Source organism: Thermobia domestica, chromosome 10 (assembly GCF_964235325.1).
Source record: "Thermobia domestica chromosome 10, izTheDome1.hap1.1, whole genome shotgun sequence".
Taxonomy (NCBI): domain Eukaryota; kingdom Metazoa; phylum Arthropoda; class Insecta; order Zygentoma; family Lepismatidae; genus Thermobia; species Thermobia domestica.
Window position 1 is genome coordinate 138,638,382 of NC_137463.1, and position 13,585 is coordinate 138,651,966.

At 34.4% G+C, this 13,585-nt stretch overlaps 1 protein-coding gene across 5 annotated transcripts in view; it reads left to right on the top strand.

Annotated features, from left to right (window-relative positions):
* The window catches only part of fidipidine (coiled-coil domain-containing protein 93), a 327,823-nt gene that overhangs the window by 48,107 nt on the left and 266,131 nt on the right, over nt 1-13,585 (top strand). For all 5 annotated transcript variants that reach the window (XM_081728605.1, XM_081728609.1, XM_081728608.1 and 2 more), the window contains exon 5: nt 2,976-3,131. In XM_081728605.1, coding sequence (XP_081584731.1) covers nt 2,976-3,131 — 156 coding nt within the window. The remainder of the gene's footprint in view (nt 1-2,975; nt 3,132-13,585) is intronic.

Consider the following 13,585-nt stretch of genomic DNA (forward strand, 5'->3'; position numbering starts at 1 on the left):
TGAAATTGACTAATGATGGTTGCTGACAAAATTTAGTTATTTATTAATTTTTGCATAAGTTTGTACCACATTCAGGAAGGGAGTTGAAAACGGGTATTTATTTATTTTTTAGCCAAGCAGGTTTTATCGTAGCGGCCATTTTGTATAGGCGTCTGAGCGTATTTTGAACTTTTCAGAGAACCCCGTTAAATGCTGTAACTTTTTAGGTTTTGAAGATAATGAGTTCAAATCAAAAGCGTATGAAAAATAATGGAATGGACAACATTCTCTGTTCTGTGCACATTAAGACGTAGTTTAGAACATTGGGCAAAAAAAGCTCTGAACATTAAGGTTGGAAACCTAGAAATGGCCATTTTGGAATGTACATTTTGAAACCAAATAAATGAGACACCTTCAATTTTTTGTCTACATAGAGATTAGACAATAGACAACGTCCCAAACAAGTTTGAAATCTAATAACCATGTACTTGATTTTTTGGAAATTTTTAAAGATTGCGAATTTTCGAAAATCGAGTATTTTCACCATCAAATATCTCAGGAAGGACGCAAATCAAAAATCTGAAATTTGCACAAAATACACAATAGTTGAGCAGTAACAAGTGCGTAATATTGCAACAGTGAGACTTAAGTAGTTTCTATGTTATAAGTGTTTTTTCACTGGGACATAATATCATGAAGCGCCATGAGGTGTGGATATAAACTTCGTAGCAAAAGACAAAATAACACGACAGTAATGTTAAATGGGAAAAATATGCATAATTTATGAATCATATCTTGTACAGAAAACGAAACGCTTATGTTATTTTTTTTTTCTGCCTATAGCGCTGCGGTTAAGCCATCAGTGAGGTAAACAGTTGACTAATTTGTGTACAGAGTTTGGTACTGATATTGAAAGTGCAACCTGTAGAAGTTGCGAACTCTGTGAGTGTGTTTCCGGAGAACCTTAGTGATTGGCACCCACACTTTGTCATTCGTAGATAGTTTTAAAGGTTCTTGGGCCATGGGGATGGAAAAAGTGAACAAAAATATCGTTTTCCTGACCTGAGTGATGTCTTTAATTCTCCCAATCCACCATTTCTCGTCGTCTTGGGCCATGGGGATGGAAAAAGTGAACAAAAACATCGTTTTCCTGATCTGAGTGATGTCTTCAATTCTCCCAATCCACCAGGCTACGGTATCATTAGGTGCAAGTGACAACATGCTGTGTTCTGGAAGTACTGAAGTACTGCAATTAGAAAATTTATCTGATTTTAAGTATTCCTAACATCTGATTTGCGTTTTCGTCAGAGGTACAAATCTATGATATGATCTGGTATTGATAATTCTTTTACAAGTAGCAAATCTCGAATTTCTTGCTGTTTGACTGCACTTCTAATGATACATATATATATATATATATATATATATATATATATATATATATATATATATATATATATATATATATATATATATATATATATATATATATATATATATATATATATATAGTATGCCTGAGATACTATTAACACAAAACCTGTACATCTGTTCAGCTGATAAAATCGCGAATTTCACATCATTGCAACAACTTATAACTCAGAAACTATTCAAGTCTCAGTGATTCCAATTTTACCCACTTCTTACTGAAAAACTATCGTCTATTTTGGGCAATTTCAGATTTTTGATTTGTGTTCTTCCTGATATATTTGGTGGTGAAAATACCCGATTTTCGAAAATTCGCAATGTTTAAAAATTTCCAAAAAGTCAAGTATATAATTTTCAGATTTGAAACTTGTTTGGGAAATTTCTATTGTCTAGTCTCTATGTAGATAAAAATTTGAAGGCGAGTCTCGTTTATTTCATTTCAAAATATACATTCCAAAATGGCCATTTCTAGGTTTCCAACCTCAATGTTCAGAGCTTTTTCGTCGACGTTCTAAAGTACGTCTCAGTATGCACAGAACATGGAATATTATCCATTCCATTATCTTTCATATGGTTTTGGTTTGAACTCATTAGTTTATAGCGTTATAGCGTTTAACGGAATCCTCTGAACAGTGCAAAATACGCACACGCGCCTATACAAAATGGCCGCTACAAACAAATCCGCTCGACTAAAAAATAAATGAATACCCGTTTTCAACTCCCTGAATGTGGCAAAAACTTAGGTAAAAAATTGAAAAATAAATAAATTTTGTTAGCAACCTTTGACTTGGAAATTGGTCGATTTAGTTTGGATTGCCCCTTTAGAGGAACGTTCTGATGTTAATACCCAACATGACCGCCGTGCCATCTGAAAACTTTGATCTCGATTCAATATTACAGTGGATACCAAGATGGTAGCTATGAAGTGGAAGTACCCCCCGAAACATAGGGCTCTTGTCGTGATGTGCAATGGTGAACTCGGAATGGCTGATATCACTGTTTTGAAAAAGTTGTCATTGGATGTTTTACTTTTCTTGTAATTGTTCCGTTGATACATGTTACTTTATAACAAGATAATTTTAATATACAATATTCGAAAGAAATATTATGTATGATTTCTATTCCGACTTGAAAGTACATAGGCCATAATATCTCATTCGGAATATGCTTTCACGACTATTTGGTAAGAATTATATTTAACTACAGTATTCAATATGGAAAAGACGTCGATAAATTTTCATTCAGTATTTGAATATTTCAGTGGTTAATTCGAATATGTTTTTATTCTACGTCCTTTATATTCTACTCTGAAGTTAAAAACATAATCAATTATTAACGTGGAGTTCGAACCATGACCCGGATTGAACCCCGTGCAGTTGAATTTTAAATCATCATATAAGATTGACTTACATTATAGGCTTTGCTAATCACATTATCTTCGCTGTGCGAGGACATTATCACAGGACCACCGGCTTTAGTGCCTAGAAAGTAGAAGTTTATTATGTATGTGAATCTGTACAACAAGGGAACAGTGGTTTAATACGTTTTATTTATTTATTTTAATATAGTGGCTTGTGAAGAGAGCTATTGAAACACGAGAAGAAATGGGTGATTTCATCCGTTCATACTCAGAGAGTCAGTTTAATAAACAATACAGCTTTCCAGAAGATAAGCACTTGCTGTCATCCCAGGAGAAAGCATTGTCAATTATTCGTGCCATTAAGGTATTGTAATTTGTTTGTTTTCTTACTTGTTTCGAGGTACATTATGACATTGGTCTCTGTATTAACGTAATAAAGATTTGATTCTTTTGAAATTTTGTGCAATATTCCTAGTTTCTAATCGAGTATAAGAAGTACAAATATTTAAGATATCGATATTCAACTCTGGTATTTGATTCAGAGCTGAGCTTAACATTGCAGGGCTCATAGCAAGTCACTTTTTTTTAAACTAAAAGTTACATTTTTGAAGTTAGTCACTAAAAGTTACTTTTTTTTAGGTTTGTCACTAAAAGTTACTTTTTTTTGGGGGGGGGTAAAGTCATTTTTTCGTGATTTATGTTTTGCATTGGCAGTTTTCTAAATATATATATATATATATATATATATATATATATATATATATATATATATAAATGGAAAAGGCAGAAACTTGTTACTCATTATTCTTCTGAAAACTTCAGTACTTGCTGCCATGTGCAGCTGTGCTGCCACATGTGAACCAAGTCAGCTCTCAAGGTGGGTTTCAGAACCCTTCTGTGTCTATTATTTCTTCGAGAACCGTGCAAATATGTAGTTAATAATGAAACTCTAAACACAAGTAATCTATTTTTTTTTTAATTAGCTGACAAACTTAAGTAAAATAAATTGTAGTCGCCTTCGCCCCCTCCCTCTCTTTCCCGCCAACATACCCTCTAGGACGTCCCTCATGATACAATCTCTTCTTAGGCAATGTCCCAACCAGTTTCTCTTCCTCTTCCTAATAATATCTAAAAGTGTTTGTTCTTTTCTCACCCACCATTTCTAACACTCACTCATTCGTTTTCCGTTCGACCCAACTAATTCTTTCCATTCTTCTCCACACCCACATTTCGAAGGCTTCCAGTCGATTTTCATCACCTTTACGTAATGTCCACGTTTCCGCCTCATACAGTACAACACTCCACACGAAGCATTTTCTGAGTCTTTTTCTCAACTCTTTATTCAAGGTCTCCACAAAACAGACTTTTCTTCCTCCTAAAGGCTTCTTTCGCCATTCCTATTCTTGCTTTTATTTCACGTTCGTACTTCATGTTATTACTAAGAATACTGCCCAGATATCAAAAACTATTCACTTGTACTATTTTCTCCCCTCCCACTTTTATATTTGACAGAGACTTTTATATGTTGGTTGAAAAAAATTGTAAAATTCAATTTATGCGCAAATTTGGAATCAGGGCTTAAAGTTCCTTTTTGATGAGATTTTGGTCACTTTTTCGTGTGCTTTTGGTTTGGTCTTTTTTCAACTATGTAGAAGAGACCAGACCACTATGAGCTCTGACATTCTAATACGGTATTTACCAGGTTTGACGTACGGAAGTACTGTAGAAATACATATACACGTTCGTTGACATTCAGAAATCTGGCCATCTCTAGATTTGAGTAGTGCCAGTAGATGGTTATAGATCCGATATATATTTAACAGAAAATTACTTACTATCTGTACAGTTTTTTAAAGAAGGAAAATTAAACACTAAATCAATCGCAAGTGAAATTTTAATGTTTATATAAATCTTTTCTAAATTCATAATGGAGTTACGCAGCCATAAATGATGGTGAAATGAGAAAGAATGGGGAAGAGTGCCTGTTAGCTAGTGCAAGCAGGTCCTGACAACTATTATTGACTTCAGAGCTATCAAAACATAATAGTCACTTCCAGAAAATAGTGGTGAGCCAACACGGGAAATTTGAAAACTTGCTCTGGAAACCATACTGATAACCTGAAGGAACCGGATTATCGATGACCGGATTTTTTAAGTTCAGTCTGTAATATGTGTGTAGTATAAAGAAATTGGTATTGAAAACCTAACTATTTAATTCTCAAAGAAAGATAATTACGATAATAATAAAAATTTGAATTTGAATTTATTGATAGTAGTGACCACAGCCTAAGCCATAAATAGTTACAAATATACAAAGAATATACAATGGAGGATTACATCAAAGTAAATACAAAATAAACAAGTTAAAAGGAAATGGTACATCCAAATATTTCGATCAGATATAAAATTATATGTTATACACGAACTTGATACAAGCTTAATCTACAAAATGAAATTTCAACATAACCTTCAGTTTAGTATCTATTAAATTAAGAACTGTGATATAATGTATAACAAAGTAAAATATAATGAACACTAATAAATTTAAACAAAATTTCCAAAGAATATATATAACAAAGAACATGAGTAGATAAAAATAAACGTACATCAAACAAAAGACAATTGGAATTTAATAGACAATATACCAGACAAAACAAGGGCGAATTTATATATTTACTTGATAACACATTCTAAATATTGTTTTTTAAACAGAGCAAAATTTACATTGAATAGGTCGATTTTCAGAGATTTTTTGTTTATATTCTCGACACTAATAAATAATGGAATACCAATTAATTTGTTATTACATAAAATAGATCGGTAGTCCCTAGGGTTATGCGAAGGAACTCAATTAGGTTCACCCTAGCATGTATTACATCATGAATAAGCCTTATTGCCTCAGATTTCTCCTAACATCAAGAGGGAGCAAATCAAGCCTAGAGCCTGTCTCTCAGGTATGCCATCGGAAAATATGCGAACTATACTTCGGTCCCACCCCCGCACCCTGACGGAGGAAGCCATCTCTTTGCTTAGGGAAAAGAAGTGAATGACTTCAGCTGTATTACCAATTGGTCATTCAGTCGGTTGGTCTTGACGAGTGAAGATAGTAGGCTACTTAGAACGGCTAACAAGACAGAGCACAGCGAAGTCCTTGAAATAATTCATTGTGGCAACGCTTCGGCATCTAACAATCGAAAGATCTCGGCTGCAGCAACTTGTCCCTCCTCTTTCGAGGGAGGTTCGGGAAAACACATCGACAGCAGCGCCAGAAGGGGTACACTTCAGATAGAAAGGCTCTAGCGAGAATCTCCCAAATAGTCATCTCATTCAACTTAAATTTCAATCTAAGCCAGGCCAAGAAAGAGATTTGAATTGACTCAAAAACTTGAGCAATACTAACAAGATTTCGGTTGCATATTCCAGATGAGATCAAACATAAGCACAATATAAAATTTTACAGGCTACAATATCTTTAAAGTCTTTAGCAACCCATTTAATAAGTCCAAGATTCCTTCTGGCTTTAGATATCATAGTAGAAATATGTTGATCAAATAATAGCTTAATATCCATCATAACACCTAAATCTTTATTAATTGAAACAAATTGTATTGTATGATGATTGATTAAATATGAGAAAAAAAAATACATTCGTTTTCCTAGAAAACGATATAATTCTGGTTTTATTCATGTTCAGAGGTAATGCATGCTGAATGGACCATTGATAAACTGAGTTAATATCACCTTCTAATTTCAAGTAATCCTGACAATTTACTATTTTAGAAAAAATCTTCAAATCATCTGCATACACTAGAAAGGGACACTTCAAAGATTTACCAATATCATTTATATATATTATAAAGAAAGAGGACCCAAATTGGATCCTTGAGGAACACCCAAAGAAATATTGTACACAGATGATTTGCAACCCATATATCTGACCACAAATCTACGACCAAAAAAGTAGGAAGCGAACCAAAGTATCAAAGACTTAGGAATTTCAAAGGAGTCAAGTTTCTTAAGAAGAATATTGATTGATTGATTTTGAGTTTTACGTCCCGTTCAGCAGCGAGGCTATATGAGACGTGGACCTACTGATTAACGTGGAATCCGAACCACATGAGCTCCCGCCGGGAATCGAACCCGGGTCTCCCACGCCAAAGGCGCGTACGCTAACCGCTTAGCCACGGAGGAGCTCTTAAGAAGAATATAATGAGATCCTTGAGGAACACCCAAAGAAATATTGTACACAGATGATTTGCAACCCATATATCTGACCACAAATCTACGACCAAAAAAGTAGGAAGCGAACCAAAGTATCAAAGACTTAGGAATTTCAAAGGAGTCAAGTTTCTTAAGAAGAATATTGATTGATTGATTTTGAGTTTTACGTCCCGTTCAGCAGCGAGGCTATATGAGACGTGGACCTACTGATTAACGTGGAATCCGAACCACATGAGCTCCCGCCGGGAATCGAACCCGGGTCTCCCACGCCAAAGGCGCGTACGCTAACCGCTTAGCCACGGAGGAGCTCTTAAGAAGAATATAATGAGATGTCTTGTCGATAGCTTTAGCAAAATCAAAATAGATTGTATCGACTTGACCACGATTATGAACAACAGGAGAAACCAATGTCAAAAACTTATTCAGATTTAATTCCGTAGATTTGCCTTTCATAAATCCATACAGTTCAGGAATAATACAGTGTTCAACGGAACTGTAAAAATAGTTATAAATAAGTTGATCAAAAATTTTAGGTGTTACATCAAGAATAGAGATACGTCTATAGTCAGTTACAATTCTTCCATCAGTTTTCGGAATTGGAGTTACAGCAACAGTTTTCTATACATTTGGATAGAAATGAGAATGATGATTGGATAGAAACTCCAGTTAAACAATGATGTCAAGATTGGAGCAATTATTTCAGATATACCTTTAATTATAAAAATCGGAATTTGATCAAGACCTACAGAAGCTTTAACATTCAAAGTTTTAATAACCAAGTACCTGTTTGGTGTTAAAAGATATTTGATCACTACAAAATTGATTGGCTATAGAAGTATCATTACCATCATTTACATTAATTTCGTCTTTGTGATAAACAGCTTCAAATTGCTTGGCCATAGCCTCAGATAATCGAGGATCAGAGACCAATTCCTTCTTAACTAATAGTGCATTATGACCTTCTTTAGTATTAATTTCGCTTTTCGTGTGTTTCCAAAACTTTTAGGCTTATTTTTTAAGCCTTTCTCAATTTTACTATAATATATAGTTTTATCAATAAGAAGTTGATTCTTAAAATTAGAACGATATTTGGAAAATACATTATAACCCTGAGGAGATTGGGTTATTTTATACTTCTTATGAGCATTATTCGTTTTATTAAGCAAATAAATTAAATTACGAGAATACCATCATGGATATTTAGAAATTGATTTAGTTGCGAATTGAACATTATTCCTAATTGCTTCCAATATAACATCGCTAATATTTTGAACGACAGTATCAATATCTTAATTCAACAAAATAGTGGCCCAGGGAAGCCCTTGGATTTCTCTATATAAAGAAAGATAGTCACCCTTCTGATATAGCAAAAAAACTATCACTTGGTATCTCCTGTATTAGAGATGATAATTTGACAACAATTTCAATAGGATCGTGATACTGATCAGGCGGAACCAGAGGTGCTAGATTATTACTAGATTGTACATAGGTAATATACAGAATTAGATCGAGACCAGACATCCCAGAATCAACATTCAAATTCATATCATCCAAGAAATTGAATAAAATTTTAGCCTTGGATTTAGAATAATAGTTTATATCATTTAAAAAAATTATATTCGTCCAATCAGCTTTAGTTATATTGAAATCACCAATAATCACTATTTCGTAGTTCAAAAAGTTCACTCTTGACACTCTTTCTCATAATTAAGATAGTTCATAAATCTTGTAACAGATTAAGTTGGATGAAAGTAGCAACATGCTAGTAATATTTTTTTTCCATTCAATGTATCAGTCTCAATCCAAACACACTCAGTTTCAGATTCTAAATCAAATCTCCTTTGACAACTTATGTTTGTTTTAACTGCTAGTAAAACGCCACCACCTCTGCGACATTGATTAGCAATATAATTCCTATCAGAACGAAAACATTTATAAGTTTCAGGAAAATACTCACTACTATCCATTTCATAAAGATAGGCTCCTGACTTCGCGATGCTTCCGTGACGTCCAGTCAAAACTTATATTGCATTGTCGTACCTCGTTGGAATTGCTGGAATGTTGTCTTTTCAATACTTAAGACATAAACATTTTCTTTGTACTATGTAGTGAGAAAAAAATAAAAATTAATGAAAAGTGCGTATTTTTTCGTACTTTTTTGGTAAATCAATGTTTATAGGACTATATCTCGGAAAGGAGAGAACATGAAATAATTTCCTGTGGACGATATGTAGATGCATACATTACCTGTAAGTTCTGAAAATTTCATTACTCAACACGTAGTAATTTTCTTGTTATTCACTAAAAAGTGAGACATCATTATCTCTGAATTGCTGCGGTGTATTAACAGTCTGAAAAAACTTTTAGAAAGATCTTAAAGTAGCTTTTTCAACCAAACTGTTTTGACTTGTTTTAAAAGATAAACAATCACAAATATGACATTATGATTTTTTCAGCTTTGCGCCCTTCGCTATCGCAGTTTATACGGAGTGCTACGTTGCCACATTTTCCTGGCGCGTATACACTCTCAGCCGGACGGGTATTTAAACTTGTCACGCACACTGTCCGGCACTTTTTAGAGATATTTTTAAAATTTTATGTCTCCACAGATTTTAAACCAATTTCTTAGAAATTAACAGGATATACAGTAAATGTGCCAAATGTTCAAAATTAGAAAAGCGAACTCTTATCTTGTTTGGATTTGCATGCGATGGTCCTCGAAAATTTGTTGCTTTTTGTGAATTTTTCACTTACTGCACGCAGTACAAAATACACTTGCACAGAAACAGATACACGCACAAAGTTTATTATATGATACAACCTTAGTTGACATGTAATATTGAGTTTACACTTCACAGAAAATCTGTTTTCAGATCTAGGAGTCCCAGTACTTCTCTTTAGTGTTGTACATTTCGTAGCACTTTCCCATGCAAAGTCCAACTTTATATATCATACAATAAACCAGGGATGCAAATAAGCATCAAAAGTTTACTCGCCCAAGAAAAAAGTTACTAGCTCACATCACATAATAAAAATAATTTACTTAAATTCCATATGATATTAAATACTCGCCCGCACCGATGAACACATGCCCCAGGTGAGTGGTTATTTGCATCCCTGCAATAAACGCTAATATTTATTAAAAACTTCCTTTCACCGTGCGGATGCTACGCACTTTGCATCTCCTTTGTCCTACTCTGTTAGAATTTGCAGATATTGGGGGTAAACTCTCTATGGGTAATGGCCCCTTGCTACCAGTCTTCTACCTCTGGTGAAGGTAGAAGGTCTCTGTACTTCAATGCCTGCTGAGTGCAGCAGTTTATCTGCTACATTCGCATAAAAAGTTCGAAGTGCGATATGTTTTCCTGCTTTCTTCCTGTACAGCATATGAGCATTGACATGTGTGATAAGTCAAACAGCAGAAAAAACAGCTTCTTCCACCACTTGACAGACATACTAATAGCTCTTGCATAGTTGATTTGTAAAAATCGCGTAAAGCTGGCTTCTGTACAAGGCATATGTGAATAATTAGTATAAAAAGTTCCTTGTTTTCAATTGAAGTAACACGCTTTCATTTAGAAAACAAAGATTTTTGTTTTAGTAATTTTTCTTAATCTGCTGTTTTGCGTATTGATTCATTTCTTTTACTACTATTCCTGGCGGGAGCTCACGTAGTTTGGATTCCACGTTAATCAGTAGGCCCACGTCTCATATAGCCTCGCTGCTGAACAGGACGTTAAACTCAAAATCAACTCAACTTTTCTTTTTACTATAAAACTTCATCGGTAAAAACAACTGAAACATTTTATATGCGGAATACTCTGTAAGCCCAGCATTTTGATGAATTCCCGGGACACCATTAAACAGGGGTTTTGCATTTGCTTGAATTTTATCGCTACAAGCTACATCAGAATCTGCCTTTGAATAGGAACGACGCGTTTTTTCTCTTTCCCGGCGCAGCCTCAGGTTTACTTGAAACATAGTTACTATCTTGTTCACTCCCGGATACGCCACTGAGCACAGAATAATCAATGTCATTACTATTAATTACTAACTCATAACCGTCTGAGTCGGAGTCATTCATCAGTTCTGCAATTTCATCATCTCTAAAAATTTCGCCTCTTCTTTTTGTAATACTGCCGCTCGTAAAGGAATATCCATATTTTCCTTTCAATCAAAAAGCACGAAATATAACCCTACTCAGGAAAATATAAATGTCCATTCGTCCGTCTCATTGCAATGAACCCATATGATGTGAGTGCGTATGTAAGTTTTTGACGCCTACGAACTGAAGGGAAGTGTTGAAAACGTAATCAGTGCGACGTGATTAGACGCAAAAACAGTTCTCGTCACCTACACATTGCATAGTTTTCTTTCCTTGAAATCCCCGCCAAGTGGACTTTGTGGTGGACAAACACCGTGTGCGTGGGTTTTCTCGGGGTTCTCCCGTTTCCTCCCACCGTCTCCTTTAGCCTAACCGGCATAACCGTGGGACGTAAAACTCAAAGATTTCATTTCATTTCATTTCTTTCCTTGAAATAAAACAAAGGACCCATTCTGTGTTACTGTACATTCGGCAGGGGAACTGATCGCAGAACTTGGGTGAACACGTGATTGCCAAGACTACAATACATTTCTTTTTAACCTTTAACATGTTCGTAAGCTGGAAAGTGTGTATACTGATAGATCTTGAGGTAGAAATGGAGCCATTGTTAAGCAGGAGCAGGAGATAAGTATTCAGGAAGATAGCAGGAGCAGCGATGAGTCAACAAAGCCATGACGAAAGTGAATGAAGTAAATAGATTAAGAGATGAGTTTTTTGATTGTTACTTCAACGTTTTATTTCGATTAAATTGAAATGTGTACACTCATGTCCAAAATTATTGTCGCATATCTATAACTGTTGTGTAAGAATATAATTTGATAATGATTTTGCGGAGTACTTTTAATACTGATACTATATGTAGAGTCGGGAAATGTATATTTGTGGTAAATTTCATAGGAAAAGAACTATAAATACGAAAATTAGCACAAGTAAAACAAAATGTTGCTAAATGGATAAGAACATTTTATTTTCGTTTTATTGTTCTTATTTACTGCTCTTTTGACATGAAATTTGCCACATACATGTCTTTGCCGATTATACATATACTAACATTATAAGAAATACCAGGCGAATTCGTTATCAAATTATACTCCTACAATAACATATTTATAGACATGTGACAATAATTTTGGACATGAGTGTACATGCATTATTATTATTTTCATGATGTTGTGAAAGGTTATAATAATACTTTTTCCTAATACATTCTTATGAAGTAGGCTTCGCGCTACAAGCTTCCTGAACGCGACAACACTGCACGACAGCGTTGCCGCACTTCCAATTACTGTATGCTGTTTCTTCATATAAGCGCGGGGAATTTAAAGATTGGGCTGCAACATGGCTCACCGCTTAACGCAGAGAATATGTTGAAGTAAACATTTTTTTTTTTAATAAATACTCTACCAACTAAACCCTTTTTTGTTAATAGTTCCAAATATTTGGAACACTAGACTTCCAAATTTTCGAACAGTGTTTTGTACGTTTCTCTGCCTACCATGGTAAAGGAGATCAGAGCGTCGTGCATTTGTTCTAATTACACAAAAAATATCAAGTGATGAAAATCGAACTTTTCACAACTTACAGTTAATGGATGCATCTACATATTGTACACAGGAAATTATTTCACGTGATCTCTTTTCTGAAATATAGCCCTATAAACATTGATTTACCAAAAAAGTACGAAAAAATACGCACCTTTTTCATTAATTTTTATTTTTTTCTCACTACATAGTACAAAGAAAATGTTTATGTCTTAAGTATTAAAAAGACAACATTCCAGCAATTCCAACGAGGTACGCCAATCCAATATAAGTTTTGACTGGACGTCACGGCAGCACCGCGAAGTCAGGGGCCTATCTTTATGAAATGGATGGTGGTATGTTGATTGCGATTAAACTATGACTGTTACAGCAATAATATCAAAAGAATAGTCAGCAACAGAAGAAAAAAAAATATATTACTTTAGTTCTAAGTCCACGAATATTTTGATACCAGATATGGACTTCCATATTAAACTAGTTGTTGTTCACGTCATTAATCTGGTTTTTGGAATTAGTTGTTAAGAGTTTACATAAAACGGACCAATTACTATACCACTGGGCCAAATCGTAGGATCATTAATAATTCCAAAGTCAGTGTCAAACACCTCAACATGAAAAGAGTCATATTTGGTTTTTAATCTAGTACATTTGACATAAGTTACATTTCTATCACTGACAATATTTTCAACATCGCTGTCATTTACTGATGGATCAAATCTTGTAACAAATAATGCTCTTTTTCTACTTTAGCAACCAAATCAATTTAGTCAGAACCACTACCAGAAATCACCTTACGTTGATTTTTATTTAAACCAGTACTGAAGTTCCCTCTATTGTCTGTCTCTCTTGATCTTTTATTTTCTAATCTCTTTTAATTACGTGAAATGACTTGAATGCATTGTTCTTTATTCCTGTCAAACTCTACTTCTTCCTGGCTGCAATCTAGAAACT